The 27,448-nt window shown below is 36.0% G+C and overlaps 1 protein-coding gene across 6 annotated transcripts; it reads right to left on the bottom strand.

The window, feature by feature from the left end:
- Positions 1-971: 971 nt before the first annotated feature.
- Positions 972-27,448, bottom strand: meis1a (Meis homeobox 1 a). 6 transcript variants are annotated; one of them, XR_007930803.1, is made up of 13 exons: positions 26,724-27,447; positions 25,340-25,545; positions 24,729-24,867; positions 24,505-24,555; positions 24,319-24,369; positions 24,068-24,214; positions 20,610-20,715; positions 18,272-18,417; positions 11,992-12,068; positions 5,450-5,508; positions 3,922-4,011; positions 2,418-2,571; positions 972-1,796 (listed from the first exon to the last, which is right to left on the bottom strand). XR_007930803.1 is itself a non-coding variant. In XM_051898728.1 (13 exons), exons 1-12 carry the CDS (start codon positions 26,733-26,735, stop codon positions 2,510-2,512), a joined length of 1,143 nt encoding a protein of 380 aa, XP_051754688.1. In that variant the 5' UTR covers positions 26,736-27,448; the 3' UTR covers positions 972-1,796; positions 2,471-2,509. The 6 variants fall into 6 exon arrangements, 4 of the variants coding, with proteins under 4 accessions (XP_051754688.1, XP_051754703.1, XP_051754665.1 ...); XR_007930804.1 differs by having other exon boundaries at positions 2,418-2,568; XM_051898728.1 differs by having other exon boundaries at positions 2,471-2,571; positions 3,922-4,008; positions 26,724-27,448.

Below are 27,448 nucleotides of genomic sequence, written 5' to 3'. Positions count from 1 at the left end.
GAAATGCAAAATATTTTTGAGATTATTGAAAGAAATATGCAACATACTGAGGGTCAATGTAGCTGTTTTACATACACTACTGTGCAAGTTTGGTGTCAGTTTAATGTTTTTAAAAGAAGTCTCTTAAGCTCACCAAGGCTGCATTTATTTGATCAAAAATACAGTAAAAACAGTAATATTGTGAAATATTATTACCATTTAAAGGAACTGTTTTCTATTTGTAAATATTTTTCAAAATGTAATTTATTCCTGTGATCAAATCTGAATTTTCAGCATCATTCAGTCTTCAGTGTCACATGATCCTTCAGAAATCATTCTAATATGATGATTTGATGCTTTTGTTACATTTCTGATTATTATCAATGTTGAAAACAGCCATGACATGCAGGAAAAAAAAAGTAAATCGTGCGCACGATGTACTAATTCGTTCCCTCGATTTGCTTAATCGTGTGCATGATTTACTATTTTGTTCCCTCGATTTGCTAAATCGTGCGCACGATGTACTAATTCGTTCCCTCGATTTCCTAAATCGTGTGCACGATTTACTATTTCGCACGATATACTATTTTTTTCCTACATGTCATGTGCCGGGCTCCGTAGAAAACAATGGTGCTATTTCATATTTTTATGGAAACCTTGATACATTTTTTTAAGAATCTTTGAAGAATAGAAAGTTCAAAAGAGATGGATTATTTGAAATAGAATCCTTTTGTAACATTGTCTTTACTGTCACTTTTGATCAGTTTATTGCACCCTTGCTAAATAAAAGTATTAATTTCTTTAAAAAAAAAAATCTTATTGACCCCAAACTTTTGAACGTTTGTGTACTTTTTTTTTTTTTTTTTTACAGTACTAGTATGTATAATATGCAGAAAGCAGTACACTAGTAGTCCATTCTAAACACAGCCAAGGAATCAAAGCAGATGTTCACAGAATTGCCCATGTGCAATAATAACGATATAACACACGTGTTGAGGTATGAATTTTTATGTGAATAAACCCACACTCACTGAAAACCAACCAAACACACACACACACACAAACACACACACATAGTGTGAATATACAGCTCAGCTCACGTCAGTCAAATCCAGAACAATCATTAGTACCTTTCAAAATCTCATCGACTGTCCAGATGCATCTGAGCGCATTTATACTGCAGTAAATGGTGTATGAGAAACCTTCGGTTGCATTCATCTGCGTTTATGAACCTTTTCTGTGTCATGTTTGACACATCCAGCAGCATTATATACAGCTTTGTATTGAATTGCTTTGCACAGATTAGATCGCAAAGTTCCGTAATAGACGCCCGCGAAGTGTGACGTAGGCATCTGGTGGCGTGACGTAGATGTCTATCGCTCCCGGACTTTTGTCTGCAGAATAATGACTCTTCATTTCAGGTGGCACTTGAGTTGAAACACGAGACTTTGTTTTGACCTTTCAGGCCACTTGAAGATTCACCTGGTTCCAGGTAAGAGGTCATGTGAAAGAATCTCCCGGCCCAGAGCGAGTAGATCCAGGTGTTGAGGCATTTCTTTTTTCTAAATTGTTTTCTCTCTTTACTGATACAGTTGATCTGGCCATCACAGGGAACACGAGTCCCGGCGGCCATCTTGAATCCACCTGTGTCACGAGGACGGCGCCCTGTTCCGAGAGTAAAGCTGTAGGGGTTTCTTTAAGGTATCTGTACCGTTGAATAAAGGCCGTTTATTGTGGTGCAAGTTAAAATCCAATTTCCGAATCTGTCCGAAAACTCCCGGTATGTGAGCAAAGGATCGATCCTCTCACCAAAAAGCCTGAGTGTGTAATGAAAAAAAGTTGAAATCATTTATGAGGAAACACTACTGGCGACAGTACGGTCACAAATCAATTCAGCTGACATTTCTATCAAAACACCCGCTTTCATCTTTATCTTTTCCTGTGGGTTGAGACATTAACTGATTCCAATGTCATAAACTGTCTCCACTGAGTAGTTGAGTGACTAATTAATTGGGCTGGGTGGTTTATACCATGTGACAGTGGAAATATGGGATGGTGATTTTGCTGTACAGTAGTGATTTTTATAAATGAGAACTGCTCTTGTAAATTAAACACACACTCTTAAAAATAAAGGTTAAAAAAGGGGGTTTCCGCAGTGAAATAGAAATAGCATAGAAGAACCATTTTTGGTTCCTCAAAGAACTTTTGAATGAACTCTTAAAAGAACCATTTTGTTCAGTGAGCAGAACATGTTAGTAATCCATAGAATGTTTTTCCACTATAAAGAACCTTTTTTGGAATGTGAAGATTCCATGGATTTTAAAGGATCTTCATGGAACCATTGATGTCAAGAACCTTTATTTTTAAGAGAGCATGAAGAAAATTTAAATCAGGAGAAACAGAAAAGGTGAACAAACATAAAAACACGAGAGAATTACGGCTATTAGCTGGGTTGTTCTCATACAGGGGAATCCCTCGTGCAGAAGCGTACCTCTCGTCTGCTGTGTTCAGCGGGATGGCAGGGGTTTGTTTACATGTAGTGCCACTGACTCTCCAGCCCCATATTCACTCCCCCAAGACCACCCAGAGCTGCTGAGAGAGAGAGAGAGACTTTGGTGAAATCACAAACACATCTACTGACAGCCTTGACAATGGATCATTCACATCTTTTTTGTGTAAATTTAGAGTAAATATTTTGTCAAATTTATTTAATTAGTTATTTAATTTCAGTAATTCTGCATACATCTAATTTGCTAACATAAATATATATCTTCACATATATACATATATACTGTATATAAACCATATATTGCAGGTGGACTGACATTTTTATGACAATTAAGCAAATTTATTTTTACTTTTGTTTTTTTGTAATTCTCATTATTTTCAATAGTTGTTTTTTTTAATGTACAAAAATACAGTAAAAACAGTAATATGATGCAAGAACATGTCCTACACTGTAAAAAATGAATCATCTGTCTTGTAATTTTCATTAAAAAAATTAAGGTGATAATTGTATATGTTATTAATAAAATTGTGGTTCAGTGTTGTATAGAAAATATTGAGAACATTTCACTAATAAAATCAAGAGATACATTTTCCTAATTTTTTGAGAAGGAAACTTGCACAGTTTTCAGGCTTGAACTGAGGAACCAATTAAGCAAATAAAATTAAGGAAAGAAGGCTACCTATTTATTTTAAGAGAATTATGTGGTTTTATTTAGAGACACAATTGTTAGTTCCCAGCATGCTTTGCATATGGCTAGAAATGGAGAGTAAATATTGCAATTAAGTGTTATTTTGTGTTTTTGAGTGAAGGGAAATATCTGTTGTTGTTTAATGGTCACTTATATTTGACATTTGAAAGAGTTTTAATCGTTACCATCGTGCAGAAGAGTAGAGCTTATGGTTAGGTTGTGAATAACTACATGTACTAATACTTTGAAGCATATTGCTTTGTTCAATGAGCAATAACTTATCTATCGCCAGTGCAGTAACAAGTTTGTTCCTACTTGTGTTGTGCTAGCAAAATAGTCTTTAAATTGTACAACAAAGGTCAAATATAAACAGGTCATTTCTATTCACTCTAAATCACGCACTTTTGAGAGTCAACTTAAAATAAAAAAGGAAATTTTACTAAAAATATTACATTTATTGTATTATAGACTAAATAATTTAAGAGATTTTACATGATTTATTGAGGTAGATTCCATTAAAGAATCAAACCTTAAAAACTACACAAAAATATCATGTGTAATATTGTTACCATAATTTAAGTAAATAACTCATACCATTTTTTACAGTGTATGTCTTATATATTGATTATGGTATGAATCATCCTTTTGTGGAGCATCATATAAATCAAGCAGTACTTTGCTGGCTTCAGTTACAGGATGGAAGTTGATTTTCACCTTCAAACATTCAGACAGAGGGTTGATGTACCTGGTGGTCTGATGCCCATGTGCGACTGTCCGTCCATTACAAAACCTCCCATTGGCTGACCATCGGGAGTGTAAGGGCCACTGTGACCTACTGCACACACACACACATACATTACACAAGAGACAGTTAAGAAGGTCAGACACAACCACACATAACAGCTTCCCAAAGGAAATGTGTAAACAGTCGCAATGCTAACAACACTCCCTTTCCAGTCCGCCCAGACATTTACTGAAACTGAGCTACACAAATGGACCAGAAAAGTTCCAAAACATTATTTCGTGATCAATGTCTTTGAGGACCATTGCAAACATCAAGCCTTAACCCTCATCAGACCAAAACGCCTCACACTTCATCCTGAGCTCAGAGGCTGTGTGTGTGTGTGTGTGTGTGTGTGTGTGTGTGTGTGTGTGTGTGTGTGTGTGCGTGTGTGTGTGATTTATGAGGACACAAATTTGTATAATGGCATGGGTATTACACTGGTATTATGACGTAAACATGTTTTATGAGGACATTTCATGAGTCCTCATTTTTAAAATAGCTTTAAAAATATACTAAACAATGTTTTATTAAAAATGTAAAACTGCAGAATGTTTTCTGTGATGGGTAGGTTTAGGGGTAGGGGGATAGAATGTACAGTTTGTACAATATAAAAACCATTATGCCAATGGAGAGTCCTCACTAAGATAGCAAAACTTTGATTTTGTGTGTGTGTGTGTGTGTGTGTGTGTGTGTGTGTGTGTGATGGATAAGGCTGAGTTCAACTAATTCATCCTGAAAACCATTTTAGGGGCAGTTCATAAAGGACATGTTCTTGCGTTTAAAAAAAGCACAAAAGAATTGAACAGAAAGCATGTTTGGAGACACATGATGTTTTAAAATTGCTGCACATTAAAACTTGTTTTAAAATTTGAAAAAAAAAAAAAATTGATTTTGCATACATCTAATACAGCAAAAATATATATCTAAGCACATATAAACAATTATTGCAGGTGGATTGACAAATATTTTTATGAGAATTACACAAACTTTATTAACATTAAATTTTTTTGTAATTCCCATAATATATCCTATCTATCTATCTATCTATCTCTATATATATATATATATATATATATATATAAGATGTCTCATCTGCTCACCAAGGCTGCATTTATTTGATCAAAAAACAGTACAAACAGTAATATTTTGAAATATTATTACAGTTTCATATTTTCATATTTTAAATGCTAATTTATTCATGTGATCAAAGCTGAATTTTCAGCATGTTTGGAGACAAATGATTGTTTCCATTGTCTTAAAACTGCCGCACATTAAACTTTTTAATCTGACCTCTTAAAAGCAAGATACTTGTGGCGCAAGACACTGAAATAAACAGAAAAACACAATGCAACAGCAAAAGTCAATCATCTGTCACATGTTTGCATAGACCAATAATACAGTGCAGATGTCCTGGATGAAAAATATTTTATACAACTGAGCTCTGAGAATTGAAACAAAAATGATTTGAATCAGTTTACAAGGTACTTGCCTGCGCGGTTGGACTGGTCGATCATCGGTTGGACGATCCTTCTCCTGGCATTGATAAACCTGATGGAGCAAAGCAAAGAACAGTTGAAATGAGCATAAAAGCACATTTATTTTTTATTAACGTGCTGGCTTCTTTCAAAGGCAAAATTATTGCTCATAGTTATGGTTATGGATTTGAACAAACTCAGAGTATTAAATTCTGGTGTGAAGCTCATCCAGCTCTGTTTGTGCTGCAGACATGAATGATTCCTCAAATCGTGCAGCTTACTGATTCTGAAATGAACAAATTCACGATTTTGCCAGGTCAGTCATAAAATGGGTGAAAAAAGACTTAGGCTGAAGGAGGAACCCAAGCCAATCTGGAGACCACATAGAGTGCCAGTAAGAAACCACCTAGCAACACCATAGAAACCACCAGAATCACCCTAGCAACCACCCACAACATGGTATTGTCATGGCGGTGAATTCTGCATAGGCAAACACGGCTGACATTTACTGCAGAAACCTAAAAAAATCTAGTTTATTTTAACACAGAACATAAATTAGCACAGAACTTCAATGCTTTCCGCATTTATTCCCATGCTATGCTTGACCTATGACCTCCTGACTCAGTGACCTCACACCCCGGGCAGCAGCCCAGCTCTGCTCTTTCTCAGCCTGAAAAATTCCCCGTGACCTCTGACCGCGGAGTGCCAGGGCACAAGTCCACACATGATTAATGACTCCTCTGCGCCACCCCAGGTGCTTCACCTCCATTTTAACCTTCACAAAGGAAGGGAAGTTCTACTTTTAATTCATAGGAAGTGAATTACACACACTGTGAGAGGTGACAAGATCTGAAATGTTAAACACCATGTGACCGTTCTTTCCGTAAGAGTCATGCATGCCTTTACATCAGTGCTTCTCAAAGTTTTCAGGCCAACTTTGACCAAATCTAAACATTCACAACAATTTTCCCTTATTGCAGAAAAAAGACGCATTTACTTGAGAAGCAAAAATGCTTAAGAAATAAAGACTCACTTTCAGAGAATAGATGAATTGTGTTATTTTTCTTACTGCACTCTTGTTGTAAGAATAAATCTAACAAAGTTTATACTTAAAACAAAATGGGGTAGAAAAATTAATTGATAATTCATTGAATTAATTAATTTGAAAACAACTCTTACACAATTTTACTTCTCAAGTATATTTATCTTTTCTTAAATATGAAATTCATATGGGAAAACTAGACAAAAATACAGATTTAGAAAAAAAAAAAAAAAAAAAAAATATATATATATATATATATATTGTTTTCATTTTTATGACCTTAAAACAGGCATATATATATATATATATATATATATATATATATATATGAATACTTTTATTCAGCAAATATGCATTATATTTATCAAAAGTGACAGTAAAGACATTTTTTAATGTTGCTAAATATTTCTATTTCAAATAAATGCTGTTCTTTTGAACTTTCTATTCATCAAAGAATCCTGAAAAAATAAATGTTCATGGTTTCCACAAAATATTTAGCAGCATATCTGTTTTCAACATTGATGATAATAATAATAAATGTTTCTTGAGCATCAAATCAGCATGTTAGAATGATTTCTGAAGGATCATGTGACTAAAAACTGGAGTAATGATGCTGAAAATTCAGCATTTCCATTACAGGAATAAATTACATTTTAAAATATATTCAAATAGAAAACAGTTATTTTAAATTGTAATAATATTTCACAATTTTTACTGATTTTACTGTATTCTTGATCAGATAAATCCATCCAAGTACATTAGTATTCACACTGCAGAAGTGAGAATGTCCTGTAAGTTATGCATTAGGGGCTTGAACACTTAAAGTGATAATAAAATTTTATAGAGACACATTGAAAAATAAAAAATACCAATTAAAATGTCTATATTTTATAAGATTTTATAATACATTTAGTGTTGCGTACCCCAGCTTGAGAAGCTCTGGTACGGATTAACGTTAAGAAACAGTAAAAGCAGAGATAAACAGGAAGAGCAGCGTGACGAGTCCAACATTCAGAGCAGGTATGATAAACGCTTTTTTGAGGTTGTCGAGGGCTAGCATCTCTCTCAACTCCGCCCGTTAGGTGACCAATCAGAGATAAGAGTCGTTTCCCCAGCGGGGATGAGCCCGTCCCACTCTTTAAGGGGGTTAAAAGCTGACCCCTCACTGAACCCCTCTTCTCACCACGAGACCAAGTTTACGAGCTTCATGCCTCTGCCTGTTCACTCCAAACACACACACACACTCGTACACGGCCCAACACGCACACAAAACACATAACAACACTACGCAGCAAGTGAAATATTTGGGGGCCCTTTCTCGTGCACAAGGGAGCAAAGAAACACATAGTACCTTTACTCCACAATCCAACGCAGAACAAACCTGCTGTGCCATATATGCTTATAGTGTTAGGAAGAGCTAGTCTATGTGGGTTTTAAATGCTTAAGTTTACTATAGAAAGAATCCAGAATCCTTCTATTCTGACTTTGAATACAAAATATTTACTTGCAAATTATATTGCAAATGTAATATATCAGGGCTGTAAACACCCTAGATATTGAGGGGGACAATTCCCCTCAGTATAATTAGAAATGGCCAAACTGTCCCCCCCCCCAATATTTGATATTATCGATGCTGCTTTGCTGCACTCCATATTGCACTGCTCTGTTTGTTGTTCGGATGACAAAACAAGTTTTAAAAGTTACATTTTTAGGCTGGTCTGCCTCAGCGATCTAACAGCGCTCATCACTGTCAGAATGAGTGAGCTGGCCAATCGAATCAAAGAAGGCGGGGCTTACTGTTCACAGAAGACGAGTGCGAATTCCAACGCAACGCTTTCGTTTTAGCAGTGAAAGTGTATGTGGCGAGTAAGTAGCTAAGCAATTAATATTTGACGACTGCTTTATGATTGAAGTATCCAGCGACCAACAGTAATATCCAGTGATACAAACTACTCAATTTTTTTTTTGAAATTTCACCGTTTTAAATTGAAAACATGCTATTATTTGATTAATATGATATGATTAATGTAATTCATAACTGAATGTGATGAGACAAGAAACGTTTTGCGTTTTTGACATATTAATAAGAGTGAATATATTTTTTAAAAAAAATATTATTTGCAAATAGTTTAAATTGATTACTTAATAACTACAGTAGACCTGGAACTTTTACTGTTCTAATAAAAATTAACAAGAATTTCAGTTAATGCTTAATTTTTCATGGTCATTGTCAGAATCAAACACATTTAAAATGTAAATTTGCAAATTTTTTTTTTTTTTATATCATCACTTTTCTTTGTTTTATCTCAAAACATTCTCTTAATTTCCAGGCTTGAATAAAAAACAAAAGATCTCAAGATTTTCAATGTGGTCTCAGACTTTCGGACCCCACCGTACATTCCTAGGCCTCCCAGTTTATATTAATTCACCCTATGATATTTGTAGCCTTATTGAACCTAAAACTCTACAACAAATGTTCCTGTCTGGAAACCAAAGACATACAGTGTTCTTTCAATCCCAATGTATTGTGAGGTCATTCGGAGGACAGTGTTCTTCTTTATGAGTGTGTGTCTGTGCGTCTCCATGTTTAAATAAACCAGTCCAGCTGTTCCCTGTGATAATTTCTGTTTAATTTGACAGCAGCTCGTTTTCGCCCCTCGCATTCCCTCACCTGTTTCCTCTGCGCGCCGGAGCTGCAGACATACACACGGCAATTTCTGCGCTCTTGTTTGTGTTGGGCTTTGAAGAGCACCTAATGTATTTTCACTCCGGCGATTAAAACACTAATTAGTTGTCATTTTGATTATGAAGGGCTCTTGAGGTCTAAATATTGTTTACAGTGATGAGCAAAAGCCAAAGATGAGAAAATGTTCTGCCAATTAAAATGTACTTCGTGTAATAAAATCTACTTTGATTAGTCACAGAAATTATCAGATATGACCAGAATTTAGCAGTTTTTTTCTTGCGAAAACAGCACAAGATGAATACCCGTTTCCAAAAAAAATGTCCTCATATTTTTGTTTTGGTGACTTAAGGAATATTCTACATATGTTGTTCTGCGAATAAAATACCTCCACCCCAATAGTAGTATTAGGAAAATTTCCTAACATTGTGTAACTCTACTTGTTAGTATGGCAGAAGCAGTCAGTTTATGTCCATGTAGAAATGTTTCTCATGAATCACGACTTGTGCAGTGACACCACAGGTCATTTCCTTCCACATTAAGCCGAATCAGAACGTACTCTTAAAAATAAGACCCTTCTTTGCAGCAAATGGTTATCAAGAGCCATTTTTCACTCTATAGGGTCCTTGAGTCGACTAGCGGTTTGCAACTAGAGGGGTCACAAGGATTTCTGCATGGAAAAAATGCTTAAACTAACCATGTAATCGTGCACAGTTAGGATAGCAAAACAGATATGCTTATCAGCGTAAAAGTTGGTAGGGAGGAGAAAAAGCTTCCCGTATCTATTGCTGCTGTTGACATCCAAAGCTGCGGGTTCAATCAAAAGCACAAAATAATCTGTAAAGCTAGCCAAATTAGATGCAAAGTTCCCTGTCATGCCTTAAAAAACATGGACAGAGCTACGCAAGCTTTAAAAATATGATCCAGACTACATTAACTAAAGGTTCAGTTGCTGCGAGCAAACCATTGTTAGTGCCGACCACAATGTGGTGAATTACTGCCTGCCGAGAGCATGAAGCCATAGAGATTCAAGAGACATTTAGAAACCAAACACTCAGACTATAAAAACAAGCCTGTCGAGTTTCTTTAAAGGTTTTATCTATCTATCTATCTATCTATCTATCTATCTATCTATCTATCTATCTATCTATCCATCTATTCATCTACCTATCTATCTATCTATCTATCTATCTATCTATCTATCTATCAATCTATCTATCTGTCCATCTATTCATCTATCTATCTGCGGTTTCCACAAAAATATGAAGCATCACAACTGTTTTCATCATTGATAATAATCAGAAATGTTTCTTGAGCATCAAATCATCATATTAGAATGATTTCTGAAGGATCATGTGACGCTGAAGACTGGAGTAATGATGCTGAAAATTCAGCTTTGATCACAGGAATAAATTGCATTTTAAAATATACAAGGACAAGGACAACATGTGGTCCACTTGCCAATTCCATTTCAAATTATATTATTCAGAGTGATTTAAAATGGGATTGTCAAGTGGACCACATGATGTCCTCGGCAAACAGAAAGCTTTTTGCCCTCCTCCAGTTAAAGAAATTTGGTGTCTGTGATCCTGATTTGGTTATAAAGGGTACGTGGAGCATGCGGTTCCAGTCTGGCATAGTTCCTTGACCGCAGATCAAGCCAAAAGACTGGAAAGTGTGCAGAAACAGGTCTGTAAATTTATACTCGGTTGAAGGTATATCTGGGGTATTCTGATGCTCTTGGCCACCTTAGGCTTATGGAAAGTTTAACTCAATTGTGTCTTGATTTTGCTAGAAAGTTATAGTCTAGACTGGCCACCCCCCTTAGGCCGTTTGTCCACCAAAGCGTTTTTTCCAGCGGCTAGTGTACTTTTCCAATTGTTTTCAATGGGAGCGCCGCGTTTTTTAAACGGCAGGAGCGTAACGAGGCGCTGAGTGTCTTTTTCACGCTCAAGTGCTGAGAGCTCGGCGTTTTTTACTGGTCGACTCGAGCTGAAGAATGTTCAACTTTGAGTAAAATGCTGCGCTCATCACTGTCACTTTTTAGCCAGCCGTCCAATCAGAGTGGAGAAGGGGCGGGACAAATACAACACCGGCCAACTGTCTTTTCAAGCCGTAGATTGAAATAAGCTGACAATTCCAAGATGCCGAACGGAGAGATACTGGAGATCACCAATTCCTTTTAGGATTTTAGGATATATTTTTGTACTATGTTTAAAATTTTTAATGATTTTATGAAATTATTCTTGGGATGGTTATAATATGGGATGGTTTGATGGTTAGAGTTGTATTTTTTTTAAATATTGCATGCATTTCATTTTAGTTTGTAGATTTGTATGGACATCTTCATTGTAACAGCAAAATAATTCAGTGATCTTAACTCATTTGGTAGCGATCACATCATTTTCTACATAGCGCAGCTGACTGGTTGCTGTAGTATCAGCGGCCAATGAGTTTGCTGCTCAATCATTCAAATACTTGGCATTGTTTGCTGTTAGCAGTTTGCAGCGCGCTTTCAGAAACCCTCCTCCTTCCCCAGCTCCACCTGTATAGATCTTCTGCGGGGTTTATTTCATGTATGTTATATGTACATCAGCAGCAGCATGTCTTACACGCTCACAGCAATGTCTGTGAATGTACTGGCAGTAGCACTTGCTCTGCAGCAGCAGCAGCAATAATCAACAGTAGCAGCATCAGCAGATCTATTCCACCAAGACCAAATACATTAACACTGCCATATCCATTACCATGCCAATTTCTCTGAGAGTTGCCATGACAGAACTGTATTCTTCAAGTTGATGCTGTGTTAGTCCGATGCAAATAGCACTTACCAGTTGTTGACCTGCAGGATGGTCAGTCCAGTGTCCTGGGACAGCTGCCTCTTCTGCTCCTCAGAGGGGTACGGGTGCTGTGAGGCACAAACATCAAAGATTACAACACTAGCAAAATTACGTACAATCTAAGATTATGAAGGCTTTATTTCATTTGGACATGCACTGATGCACAATAAAACCAGGAATGTGCATTAAAATCAAAATAAGGTTAGTTTTTATTTCATGTGGATGTTTAAGCATTTTATGCTTAGATTACAGATAAATCTAAATTAAAGGGTTAGTTCACCCAAAAAAGAAATTTCTTTCATTAATTACTCACCCTCATGTTGTTCCACACCTGTATGACCTTCGTTCATCTTCGAAAAACAAATTAAGTTATTTTTGATCATGAGTCGGCATTCGGACAAGGAAGCCTGCGCTGAGTTCACTACGTATGATAACGGTCCAAATTGTTGAATAAAGTCGTTATTTTTGTTTTGTTTTTGTGCACAAAAAGCGCAACTTGGTTGAACCACTTTAGTCAAGTTGTTTATTTTAACCATGTTTTTACTATTTTGGACCTCAAAAGGTGCAATGATGTTGCTGCCTATGTGTGGTTCAGATACCTCTCAGATTTCATCAAAAATATCTTAATTTGGGTTCTGAAGATGAACGAAGGTCTTACGGGTGTGGAACGACATGAGGGTGAGTAATAAATGACAGAAATTTCTTTTTTGGGTGAACTAACCCTTTAATCAAAGAGGTACTACCATGAAAAACCTCCAAAAAATATATGTTTGAACGTCTAAGACAAAGGCAAAATCTCACTATATTTACACACATGAATGATCTCTTCAATTCAGAGATAGTAGAAACAGGACACAAAGAATCAGGTTTCAGTGTCATGTGTTCTTCTGCTGAACTGTGTTATGTGTCTGTAGGGTGTTTGCATATGCAGCCAAACAAATTCCTTGTATATCTTGGCAAATAAAGCCCTAAACTCTAAAGGAAACCCCATGCGCTAATCGGAGAGTTGCCAGCTGGGATTCAGACGCCAAGCCACAAAGTCATTACAAATTGCTATCCTGTAACCAAGGGTGACGGCTTCAGCAAGTACCAAAGCCTTTCTCTAAACCCAGAGGATATGCACACAGTGACAGGGGAGGTCTCAACCTGTAATTAGACAACAACTGATCCCGGGTCAGCCGTCTAAACCTCAACAAGATCTATAAATAAAGAGGCGAGCGCATTAAACTGATCCTGGAGCAGGAGTTTTACAGCAGCGACTATAAACACCTCACCCATGAATGACTCTCTCTTAACACCTGTTGCACGCCGAGAGCTCTGGTAGCAAATGGTGGGTAACTTTACGACCGAGTGAGCCATGCTGGCTGGAGGTGTGTGCGAGCCTGCGATCAATGTGTGTGTGTGTGTGTCCTGTGAAACTCAATGAAGAGTTAAAGGTGTGTGTGGGGTCATTATCCTGTTTACAGAGGCAGTAAAACTGTTAGGGCTCTAATGATCGGTAATTCAGGGTGAACGGTACTTAAAAAGATTCTAAAACACACCCAGCCTCACCCGCCGCTGCAGCTGTGTATGTGTGATGGTCCCTGTATTGTACTCAAACACTAGTCTAGACTTTAGACTACTCTACTTCAACTCTACTATACCAGCGGTTTTCAACTGGTGGGTCACGACCCAAAAATCACAGACAGCAGGGAAGAAAAACAACGCTAGATCCAAATGCTAAAATCTAACCAAGGAGGAAAAACTGGCTTGTGTCATGACAATACTTTTGCATATTTTTGGTACAGTTAATGGTAATATTAAATTACAATATAATTTATATATTTGAAATAATATGAAAATATTAGATTGATTTGATACATACATATATAAGTATTATAATATAGTATTATAATAAAGATATTAAAATAAAATAAAATATTAAATATTAATATATTAAATTACAATATATTTTATATATTTCAAATAATATGAAATTTGATTGATTTGATACATACATATATAAGTATTATAAAAAAAGTATATTATAATATAGTATAATAATAAAGATATTAAAATAAAATAAAAAATATTGATTTGATACATACATATAAGTATTATAATATATTGTTATAATAAAGATATTAAAATAAAATAAAAATATATCTGTAAAAATTATTTATTTTATTTTTATATTTCAGAATTAATATTAATATATACATTTTTGTTTTTCTCAAATATGTTAATATATAAATATTTAAAATGTGTGTGTATATATACATAAGGCATTATAATAAAGACATTACAAATACAAGTATTATGATAAAAAGAATAGATTTTATTTATAATGTATTTATTAATTATGTATTTTATTAATTTTTATTTAATATTTTATAATATTTTTCTCAAATATGTTAATACTTTTACATATTTTGGGCATATAAAGTTCATAGTAATTATACATAAAATATACATATATATTATATGTAAGATAAAGTATGCATATATGTGTATGTGTGTATATATATATAATGCAGAGTTATTTATACATTTTTAATTAATTTAAAATATATTCCTAATTTTTTTGGTATACAAATATAACTTAATAGATTTTAAGTAGTTAGCTAGTAGCTACTTTTGCTTAATGACTTGTAATGTAGCTAACTACTTTCTCAAACGAGTAGCCTTACGGTATGTGAAGTATACTTTGAATTATGAGTAGCTTGTTACTTGGCAAGCTAGTTTTAAAGTAGCTTCTCCAACACTGCATAAAACAGATTTTCATTTTTAAAAAGACGTTCCCGCACAGACCCAGCAGGCCGACTGTGATTTTCATTAACTTTGCAGCTACAGTCTTGAGTGAATCCCAAAGTGAGGCATGACTTCTCTGTCCGACGGTTCTCCGTTTCATCTCTGTGTCTCCTCGTCGCCCCCCCCCCCAACCCCCCCGCGTTTACAAAAAAAGTCTGGCCGTGATGAATCACCTCTCCTTTCTTTCATTCTCTCCAACATTTTTCTTTTCCGCATCCCTTTCTTTTCATGGGCAAGGACGGAAATTCCCTGTAGGTCTAGCAGAACCCAGGTCCCCAGGAGGAGCTGTCAGAGCCGTAATGGATGGTGTTTTGATAACAGCGAGTTCGACCCTGGAGAGACCCTGGGGGGGAAGGAGCCCCAGCAGATCCATCCTCACACAACATGCCCGTGCAGTTAGGCTAAATGAACTCCATCGCGCCCACCCCGCCCCCAACAAAGCCCTCCGCTCCTCATTTTTTGAGACTGACGCTAATTGCGGCTCCCTCATTACAACCAAATGCTCCGGTGCTTCAAAGGAAAAGTACGCCTGTGGAGAATCCGGCTAAAACAGTAGCATGAAAAGCCTAGAAAGTATAAATAAAGCCCTAAACAAAAGGCACACAAGCTAAGAAAAATATGTTCTAAGAGCGTTTTGGTAACGTTCCAATTGAGTTCCAATTCTGAATGTTCTCTGAACGTTCAAAAAGTCCAGTTTTTAAAATGTTTGAATTCCACTGAACATTCCATTTGCAAACATTATGGGAATGTTACTTTTAAATGTTCTCTGAACGTTCTGAAACAAGTAGTAACATTTAAAAAACATTAGATGAATGTCCAATCAAAATGTTTCAGGAAAACAAATGTTCTATTAATGTTTTTGTGCAGATAACTTTGAACAAACGTTCTATTAACGTTACTGAAAAAAAAAAAAAACATTTGTTCTTAACTGAGAGAAGTTCTGAGAACGTTCCCTGTTGGCTGGGACTATCACAGGTGGGTGTTAAATAAGTGAAATACAGTGAACATTGACTGACTGCTCAATGTTCCAAACATGCATGTTTTTTGCGAAACAAAACTTCATGCAGTTCTTTTTCAAACTATCAAGTTTCAAAAAGAGCACCATAAAAGTAGTCAAAATGACTCATGCATCATGAAATATAACAGCATATGGTTTTGAACAACAATAAGAGTGAAAAATAATGACTGAGTGAACTATTTCTTTAAACCCAATGCCTTTCGTCTGCTCTGCAGCTGAATTAAAGGGTAATCAGCAAGCGGAGGTCTACAAAATCACATTTACAACTGACAAACATGAATATGGAGATTCAAAATGATCAGAGCCTGGGAACAGGCAGGGTGGAAAACATATGAATTATGTTTTGCATGCGCTTCTCATATTTCTAAACTTCAAACAGAAGGATGCAGTAATGTCTGAGGTGGCGCTGCATGGTGTTTGTGTGGTTGTTGGAGATCAATGGATCAGGGAACTGTACTGGAATAAAGGTTGGGGAGCGCGTTCTTTTACGCCCACGACCTTTGACCCCCCTAATGATCTCAGGGAATGTTGTAATGTCATCTATCTGCATGCTTACTACCTTAATCGGCGCCTGAAGGAAAGCCCTTGTGTCTAGAATCCACATTCTGTGTCAGTGTTTGCCTCCAAATCACAGTGATGTGTTCAGGTGTTTGTCTATTCATATCTGTACAATTTCGAAAACAATATTTTTTTTCACCCTGTGATTGTCAAGTTAATTACCAATCACAGGGTGAAAGTGTATATATATATATATATATATATACATATATATATATATACAGTACTGTGCAAAAGTCTTAGGCCACCATTAGATGTTGTTTTAGCAATGGTATAATGACCATATATAACTATTTCTCAGTCTCTTTATTAGAATATAACCAGAAAAATATAGGAAATTTGTATGCAGTATTAAAAATCAGAAAAAAATGACTTCTATAGACTGGAAGGCCAAGAAAACTTTCAAAATATGAGAAGTTTCTCAGATATTCTTCTTTGAGAAACTGGAAGAAGTCCAGGAGGTCACACTAAATACTGATTTTGTTCTGATTTTTTTTTGAATGGTCATTAAAACTTTGCTAAAACAACAAAGTGGTGGCCTAAGGCTTTTGCACAGTACTGTATATATAAATATATATGTATGATCAAGAAACATTTGTGATTATTATCAATGTTGAAAACAGTTTGTAGAAACCGTGATACTTTTTTTCATGATCCTTTGATGAACAGAAAGTTCAATAGAACAGGATTTATTTGACATATAAATATAAATGCCATTCATGTCACTTTTGATCAATTTAATGCATCCTCGCTGAATAAAAGTATTAATTTCTTTAAAAAAAAAAAAAAAATCGTATTTAGGTTTAGTATATCTTAAAACGTTGCCTACATAGGGAGCTCACTAAGTTTTGAATCATTATGTTTGAAAGGAGCTGATTTGCTGACACTGTTATTTGTATGTTTCAATAAAAAAATCTTAAATATTCATAGCCACAGTCACTAGCGGTTAGCACATGTTCAGCTCTTGACTGTTCTCTTGTGACTCCTACATAAATAATAAAAAGAAATACAAAGAAAAAACTTAAAAATCTGAAAGCAAAAAAAAATCTTTCCATAATGTTGGTTGCTTAGGCAGCCTGTGTTCTGCTGCTTCACATCTGCTGTCAAGAAGGGAACAAACTACCCACTAATTACCCAATCCAAATCAGAGCCTTTATGTGGGACGCATATGAGCTAGTGTTTATGAGGTAGTGTGAGCACTTATTTGTTTGGAAAGAGATTCAACAAGTTTTCGAATGAGAGAGGAGGAAAATAAGGATGCAGAAACAAAGGCTTAATGTCTGTTCAGTGCTCTGAAAGCAATAACACTGATTATATATTCAAGGCTAGAGGGAGGGGGAGGGGCTCAGAGTGGTGCCCGCCCACTTTACCATGGAAACCGTTATCACACCGTACACATGACAACAGTAAGAAAACGCTGCCTGTGTTTCATCCCAATATATTGTTACACCAGTCATTAGTGCATCTGTGTGTGTGTGTGTGTGTGTGTGTGTTTGTTCACTAACTAGCCTCTAGGCAAATGTGGGAGCGTCACTGAGCTTGAAATAATGTGGGCGTGCAGGTACAGACATGTTGGTATGAGTTTCTTATCTTGTTCTGTGCATTTGTAAGCTGTTTTATATGCCTATATGTGTGTATTGACCTTCAGATTAAGTTTCCAAATAAAGAAGCACGACTTTAGGTTACATGAACTACAGAGCACCTTATAATGATCCACATTACATGCATTTCTCTTGGGCTCCTTTCATTAATCTCAGTGTAGTTGAGCATTATTGTTTCTGAAAGCCATAATTATGTCATTCACATGCTGGTTTGGTGTTTTTGTTACAAAATAACACACAACGTAGATTAAGATCTTAAGAGCATGATTTGCAGTATCATTGGGAAAGCAGAGAGATGTTTTACCGTGAGGTGCTGGAACAGCCATGCCCTCATGATGTTGGTTGCCACTTTGGGGAAAATGCCTCTTTTCTTGTTGTTCTTCCTCTCTTTATCAGGGTCTTCCTCTTCTCCTGTGCTTGGAGAGGCGACACTCTGATCCAGAAAGTCACCTGAGAAAAGAAACCAATATTAACAGGTTTGAGATAGTGACAGTGAACTCAAGTATTTTTTTGTGTTTGCATTGGCTGCATTCATTTTTAGAACAAGACTTTCAAAACCGAATAAATGCAAATGCATATTTAGTTTGATGTATTTCCACCATTAAAGTGCACCAAAAGTACATTTTCAAAAACATAATTTGCGCATGATTGAGTTCTTCTTTCATCACAACAGCATGATCACATTATTTTTTATTATAGTAAAAATAGATCATTACAAACTAATTGTTTAACTTCTGTTTGATATGGTACCAACATGTTCGGTCCCTGTTTAGTTAGCAGTTAGTTTTATTAAAAGGGTAATATCATGACTCATTAGGAGCCAGCATTTCCTTTTGTACTGAAAAAACAGCAAGTTCCAAAGCTAAAAACATCCTCCCCATTGAAAAATTACCATTTATTGAAAAGAAATCACCTTGCAAAGCAAATTTGTGTGTGGATGTGTAGGATGTGGGATGATTCAGTGATGTTAAATAATATTTTTGACTTGAATAAAACCAGTTAAAGGGATAGTTCACCGAAAAATGAAAATAATCCCATGATTTACTCACCCTCAAGCCATCCTAGGTGTATATGACTATCTTCTTTCAGACGAACACAATCGGAGATATATTTAAAAATATTCTGGCTCTTCCAAGCTTTATAATGGTAGTGAATGGGGGGTGAGATCCAAAAAAATGCATCTATTCATCATAAAAGTAATCTATACAGCTCCAGGGGGATAATAAAGGCCTTCTGAAGCAAAGCAATGGGTTTTTGTAAAAAAAAATCCATATTTAAAACTTCATAAAACTTCCGCCAGACTTACACCAAAAGAGTAACTTCTGAAGTGATGTATGATGGAGGATGTAGGAGTATCGTAAGCTTAGACGCCTCTCGCTCAAGCTCCTCTTCTCTTATATCGAGATCCTCCAATATTTTTCTCTTTAAAATTTCTCGTTTTAGACTTCTAATTCGTGACCGGTGTTTTGTTTTGCTCTCTCTTCTGCGCTTCTGTGTTCACCATCGCGTCATGCGTCGGGTCAAAGGATGGTCTTCCACTGCAAATCGATGCGTACGGCCGTCTGCCAGAAGCTAGTTATTTTACTTTTTAAAGTTTTAAATATGGATATTTTTCTTACAGAAACCCATCGCTTTGCTTCAGAAGGCCTTTATTAACCCCCGGAGCCGTATGGATTATATTTATGATGGATGGATGCAGTTTTTGGGGGGGGTTCAAAACACACACCCCCATTCACTACCATTATAAAGCTTGGAAGAGCTAGGATACTTTTAAATATATCTCCAATTGTGTTTGTCTGAAAGAAGATAGTCATATACACCTAAAATGGCTTGAGGGTGAGTAAATCATGGGAAAATTTTTGGGTGAACTATCCCTTTAATTTAGATGTTACCCTTTTTTCCAGAGTATAGCTCATTTCACATGCAAAGAAGGCGTTTACATGATAGAAGTATTAACAGCAAACTAGTAAAAACAACACCTTCGTTTTATTTATCAGAAATAGGGTACAAAATGTCATGCCAACAAACTTTACATAAAAAAGTAAAAACATGTAACATGGCCTCTTTAAATTTGACCTAAAAGCTCAAAAAAGACAAATGTTTACAGTATAAATAATGCTCTAGGACAGGCACTGTGCTTCATTGTGATCATTTATCCGCGTGTTTGTCTGTCTGTTGTTTCTCTTTTTCAGGTAGTGAGATATTCTGCCCGAGCCAGACTCACAGCTGCTGCGCTGAGGCAGAGCGGACAAAACACACACACACACACACGCAGATGCGGTGCTCGGGGAAGTATGTACTCTGGTTTTTATTGGCCATGGTTGGTGCTCAGAGCAGAGGAGCCCAGAGAAGAGTCTTTATATCCATCATGCACCATTTCCTGTCCAACACACATCCACACACAAACACACACACACACACACATCGAGCGACTGCAGTTATTTAGGAGCAGTCTGCCGATGTGTGTACTCGCGTGTACGTGTGTGTGTGTGTGTGTGTGTGCGTGTGCAGTCGGAGACCCCCGTGGTGGTGCTAAAGTGTAAATGTATGCTAGAGATGACAAACCTGCAGCAGATCTGTTTCACTTGGCACACAGCGAGCTCTCGCGTGTGTATCTGTAGCATAGCGTGCAAGTGTGTTACCGTGCTCGCTGCTGTTGTCTCCATTGTGTGAGCCGGGCCGTCTGCTGCAGGCCGCTGGAGCTTCAGAAGAATGAACAGATGCCGCGTCGTCCTCCCTCCAGAACACCTAGAGAGAGACAGACGGAGAGAGAGACAGGTAGAAAGAGTAATAAGCGTAATATATTATCGGTTAAGTACAGTATAGCGGTGCATACCAGAGGCGTGCTGTAAGGAGTAATACAGAACACATGCTGCAAGAGCAAACAGTTTAAAAACGCTACAGACTGCTGTATATAAACACACGCACAAACATCTGCACGTAAATGATAAGACAAACAAACATACACGCACAGGACCCATCTTGTTGGCTTTCGCCGTCCGAACGAAACGGACGGATACGGTCCTGGATGCTGATTGGTCAACTGAGCGTTCGAACTGGGCTAAAATACATAATATAATAACGGCTATGACGTGAAACACCTGTTCATCTGGCCAGTGTGTATATCACTGCACCCAACTGTGACCGTTTACATGTCAGTGACTACTAAATGTTTTTTTTTTATGTTTTATAGATGCAATCAGATCAGTGTGTTGCATTTAACTGACACTAAACCTAGAGAGAAATGTCTTAACCGGGGTCAGCAACCATTCGCACACAAGCGATAAGAGTGAGAAGGATTACATTAGGAGGGACCGGGGCTACTTGTCACATTATTTACTCCATATTTCTAATAGTGGGTTTATTTGTGATTAAGTGTCTGCACAGATTTAAGTTATATATGTATAGTCAGTTATATATATATATATATATATATATATATATATATATACAGTCAAACCAAAAATTATTCAGATATTTTTTATATGTTTTACTAGTGGGTGCAGGACACTATAGTTAATTTATGTAAGTGAGGATAGCAAAATAAAGTAAATTGTGACATATTATACCCAAAAATTCTTCATACAGTGGACTACCAGTAAAACTGATAAAAATTTGCAACCAAAAATTATTCAGACACTTTGACCTGACCATGTTTTGCTTAAATGTTATCTAACATAATTAAGATTATTTTTTTCTGACACAGTTTAACTCTGAGATCTTGTCATATTTTATTAACATTTTTTTTAAACTATAGTGAATAAACTGTATTAATGAATGAAATGTTCAAGGTGTCTGAATAAATTTTGGTTTGACTGTAGATATATATATAATTTTCATAAATTTAACATCTTTACTATATATATATATATATAATAAAGATGTTAAATTTATGAAAAATAACCTCCTGAGAACACAAAATTTTGGTTATAATCTACCTTCATTCTTATCATATAGTGTGGTTTATTGTTTTCACATTTTTTACACAAATGCTATTACAAAACCATGATGATACTGATATAAATATACAAAAATTAACCTAATGAAAGAGGATTTTGAATTAGGTGTTTGAAACAAACGCATGCAAAAAATGCATTTGTGTAACTGGATTAACCTTACATTTCCCCATGTGACAATTTGCCCCGTTCTCCTCTGTATGCTATTATATGCCAAGATTTAGTTATTATAGAATTATTTAAGTATCTCATATTTACATAGCTGTATTTTATTCAGTTATGAATTTTTTGGGGAAACTAATGATTCAAAAACGGGACAAAACTGCTCTACTGTCACTAAAGTAAGTGGTTCACTCTTAATGATTGTGCACACAATAGTAACGTAGTTTGGTCTATTTCTCAGAACAGTTCTACTTTGTATAAATAAAGAGCTGTTTTAAAGTAAGCATCTGTGTGGAATAAGGAGACGATATCTTACGACACATATAATAAATCAAGATTTTCAACCAGGCAAACATAAAACTTAGCATTCCAAATTCAACGATGGTTGAAATCATTAGGAGAAATACACTGTCACAAGACACAAAACTCACAAGCATCTGTGCAAATAATGTAGTAAACAGTATAGACAGACAACAATGGTAAACCGTATTCAAGACATACACAGCGCAAATGAACTCTGATGGATTATTTACACTAAATAATTAACAAGTTTGCTTTGTGTGTGTTTATGTGTATATATTCTGAAATAACATATATATATTTATTTATTTTTTATTGTGGGAGGCATTTCAACTCCTTGGTCTAAACTCATGTAGCGACCTGTCATTTTGTGGTTTGACACCAACAGTCGGGAAGTCTGTTATCTAAAACATTTAGATTACTCTTCTCCCCCAGGATCCAAATATAATCAGAAATTTAGGAGTTTGAATAATCTTCTTTATAATATTGAAAATGTCTTTGTGCTCTTTAAAACATTTTAAATTTGTGTTCATATTACTGTGTCAGTATTCGAATGGACAACGTATTCTTGTAATTTGTATTATCATATGATCTGTAATCATTTTGTGGGACTTTGTGCAGTATTTAATTATGCATAACATAGACACTGTAATATGAATAGTTTCATTTAACCTCAAAAATGATTCATTATAAAATGACAGAAGAGTGATTCTCTGCTGTTATTTAATATAGACGACGGGGACGGATAGTCTGTGGCCGTATTGTATCACATGAAACAGGAGTTTCAGGCCTCCCCACAAAAACAGTCTCTCCGGCTAGTGTTTCAACTTCCCTTCACTACTGTACTTGAGCAGTTGACAAATCCATTCAACACTGAAATTATACGTTAAAAATATATTAATGTATTATGGAAAGAGCATATTTTAAGTTTGCGGTTTTATTGTTTTTTTTTTTGGGGGGGGGGGGGGGGGGGGGGTTGTTATTGTTGTTTTTTGTAGTTCACAAATGCATTTTTAAAAGTACAAATATTCCAAGTAATGTCTCAATTATTGTGAGGTCATAAAAGCTACATGCATAATTAATGTAGAAGAATTACAAAAATATTCAAACAGGTTTCATGTCAACTGTCCATTTGCTGGAAAAAAATGGGAAACACTGTACTGTATAATGCATTATTAAAAGTATTTTTAATGCATTAATTATGCCTCGTAATGCCCATTATAATGCATTGTATGATCTCATGAATAATTGTAACCACAGTTATAACACATTATCTATTCACTGAACACACCTTTAGGAAGTATAACACATTAAAAGCTTGACGAACAACCAATTTCAGATTTAACAAGGAATCTGCTGATTTAACTATCATTTATGAAAAGATAATGCATTATAACGTACATTATGAATATCTTTATAATGCATTATTCATAAAGGCTTTAAGTGTTGCCAAAAAATATTTTCTCACCACAGGCCCAGAGAAATCATAATAATATTTTTTTATCTTTTCTATTCTTTTCACATCAGCTCAATATCATTTCTAAACTTTTAGCCTGACGGGTTATATATAGGCTAATGTGCATATGTCTTAGCTTGATAAAAAGCTCTGTACAAAGCTAATATATTCAGCACTGCCCGTTTAAAAGCATAGAAATGCAGAAGGGTTTCAGCTGAAGGCTTGCCTGGTCTGTCCCTCCCGGGGTGCGTGTAAATTCCTCCCCGTCAGATCTGGATCCCCCCTCTTTATCATCCACCACCAGATCAATGGGCATCTTTCCCTTCAGACAGCTGATGTAGCGGTGACAGAAATTGTCACACAGCTCATGCACCTTCGATTAGAAAAGACATGTAACATTAATGATAGGCCTATGTGTTATTTACATGTTGATGTATGGCACTAATATAACGAAATAATAATAACTGAAAGCCCAACCTTCTCTAATTCGAGCAGATGAAATCGTAACACTTGTATGGCTTGAATCATCTAAAAAGAAACGACACATTAAGTCACAAAATTGCTTTGTGATTATTGTTTCATTTTATCCAGTGATAAAAAAATTAATTTAATAGTGTAAAGTAAATATTATTGGCATTTGTCTCAAACTACAGGGCGACCTACCAAATTATCCAAGTCTGGATTCGACGAGAAGAAAGGTTTTTCCGCCCTTATCTGAAATTAAAAAATGGCGATCGTATCGTTAGTCCGGAATATCGATGCGATTGTCACACAAAATTAAACTGGGCTATGTTGCTGGTTGTTATTACAGTTTATATATATATATATATATATATATATATATATATATTATAAACCGTTGGTAGAAAGTAAAACGAGGGCCTGACCTGTTTTGAAAATACTGTAATATCTTCGTCAAATGACTCAGACGAGCAGACGTCGCCGGTCACCCCGCTCTCTCTCGGCGTACAAGTCGCTAATTCACATTTTTCGAAAACTAGTGCAAGCAGAGGGAAGAGGGGGTGCCTGAAAAACAAAACACATTCAGTTTATAGCCTATCTGTTTTGCCTCAAGCACAAGACATTTGGGCTCAAGGCCCTGTCTTTTTTCCCTCTCCACAACTTTTCAAATAATGGAGAAATATAAAATATAATATAAGTTTTATGTGAAAAATTAAGTCGCCTAGGCTACTTTTTATTTCAGATCTTATGCAAAATTTATAGTTGTGACAGCAGGCCAACCATATTAAATCTGGCATTGCCATATTGTTGAAAAACATACGTAATAAAAGTGAATTTGTAGTCTAATTTTTTTTTTTTTTTCAATCCCATTGTCAGACACGTAGGCAATATATCCTCTATTTCAGAATAACATCGTAAAATAGTAGGCTAGCACAAAATACCAAGCGACTACATCGAAAAATATCTTTACTTAGAAATTCTGCCCTAACTCATCTTCATAATAAAATACACAGGCTATTAATCACACATAGCCTACCCGTAAATGGCGTCTTTGTCCCGTTTTAGTGCGTCGTTAACGGGCGACTGGACCCCGGGAGCTGCGGGGTGCGGGTGCGGGTACTGGTGAAGCGGCGGGCCGTGACTCACATGAACCGCCTGCATCGCTCTGGCCGCGTGAGGATCCCCGTACATCGGAGACGGGATCCCGACCGCATCCATGCCGTAATGGACCAGATCCTCGTACTAAGGAAAGTCAAAATGTGGAAGTTAAAAATCAGACCGGGACTTTGTTGCACACACATGTTGATATAATACACTATATAGGCTAATAAAAATAAAGACTCCAAAAGGTTTCGATAGTAGAACCAAAGAACAGAGTTGTGAAGAACGTTTTATCAATCTAAAGAACCCTTTTCCACTATAAAGAAGCTTTTGTGGAATGGAAAGATTCCATGGATTTTAAAGGTTCTTTTTGGAACTATCGACACCAATAAAGAACCTTTATTTTTCAGAGTGTAAGAGCAGCCACTGAATAGCCTTTGAAGAAAGTCTTATTTGTTTAATTTGAGCATCAAAGCCCAATTAACTAATTACACGTCAGCAGTTTCATACTTAAAACAAATAAATTTAGTTAGGTGAGATTAGTTTTAATTTTCAGGCCTTTTGTGGCTTAAACGTACACAGCGGGAAATATTAATCCATTGTCATTACTTCTTTAAAACATTTTTGGACTTGTTTTTACATTTTAAACACATGGGAAGTTTTAATTCACATCTGATGTCAAATTTAAACATTTTACCTTCAATTACAGTATCATAAAAAATAGAAATTCGGCTAAAAAAACGACATATTTTTATTCAGGATATTACTATTATTTATTTTTCTTGTTTACGATAGCTGAATTTCAGAAATGCACAGAAATACACAAATTAGTATAATGTTTTAACTGTGTATAAAAATAAGTACTGAAATTAATATCGATGTTTTGTAGCATTAAAACGGTCTCGCGCAAGTATCCAACGACAGAAATATGAGTTATGAACAGAAGCATCAAGTTACTCTTTTGGCTGTCAGCTAAATATGGAATTTTAGCATAATACTTGCAAAATATATATATATATTTTTAATTTGCTCAAAAATAAAATAAAGAATGATTTTAAAAGCAGGCTACATGAAAAATCTCATGGCACAAAAAAAGGGAAAATAAATAAAAGGGCTTCGTTTTTTGGTGGTTTCACTTGTTGCTGCGTATTCCTAAACAACTTTGGTGTATAAACACACACACACACACACACACGATTCATTCAAGGAATTAAAGGACATCTGACTGTAATTATGTCCTATGTTTTATCGGCGTCTGAGTAGAATTAGTCCTGACGGCCACGTTTGAGGGGTTTTTTGTTGCTGAGGTTTTTACGCACCCGTTGCGCCATGAGGACTCCGTGTCACCGACTCCCTGTTCTCAACGCGTCCAGATCTTAGTGCCGCGAGCCCGGGGAGCCCCACACCGCATTCAAAACTCTCCCGAACACCCAACTCAAGTGCCCGTGCTGAACAATAACATTGTAATCCACCCAAACACTCCTGGTCAGCTTTCGCAACAAACGCAAAGCTGGATATCAGTAAGTTAGAATTCCAGTTCTCGACGCGCCGAAACAACCAGAGTGCGCTTCTGACGTCTGCCTTGTTTTTCTATTTCCAGTCGAAGATTTGTAGCCAAAAGGTGAAAAAGCAAACTCCATTCGGGTCTTTGATCGTTTGGCTGGTTTATTCTTAATGCAATAACACCTCTATGAGATGTGAGGAGCGCAGAGAGGGAGGAGGAGGAGGAGTAGAAGAGGGCATTTGGACTTCTTAAAGGAGACGTAAAAGGGAGACCAAAGCGAACCCGTGCGTAAAGAACGCACAACTGTACTCGGAGCAGGCCACTGGGAAAATGCCTTTTAGAAACCAAATTAAAGTGTCATTTTTCATACCAGACAAGAAAAGTGACAAATACTCAATAAATCAATATATTATTAATTAAAATGTAAAAAAAAAAAAAAATTAAATGAAAAAAATAATTAGAGGACCATATTAAACCAGAAAAAAGCCAGCCAGCAATTGAAGTTTAACAGCAACTGGTCAGCTGATGACCAGGTTAGAT

This window comes from Ctenopharyngodon idella, chromosome 1 (genome assembly GCF_019924925.1).
Source record: "Ctenopharyngodon idella isolate HZGC_01 chromosome 1, HZGC01, whole genome shotgun sequence".
Classification (NCBI taxonomy): Eukaryota; Metazoa; Chordata; class Actinopteri; order Cypriniformes; family Xenocyprididae; genus Ctenopharyngodon; species Ctenopharyngodon idella.
This window is presented reverse-complemented; position numbering and strand designations above follow the sequence as displayed.

Excerpts from the sequence above, each read along its gene's own strand:
- meis1a (XM_051898705.1), bottom strand. Across the intron at positions 24,868-25,339 it reads GACAAAGACGCCATTTACGG|GCACCCCCTCTTCCCTCTGC; the intron begins GTAGGCTATGTG and ends TTTGTTTTTCAG. Across the intron at positions 5,509-11,991 it reads ATCCTGCAGGTCAACAACTG|GTTTATCAATGCCAGGAGAA; the intron begins GTAAGTGCTATT and ends TTGCTCCATCAG.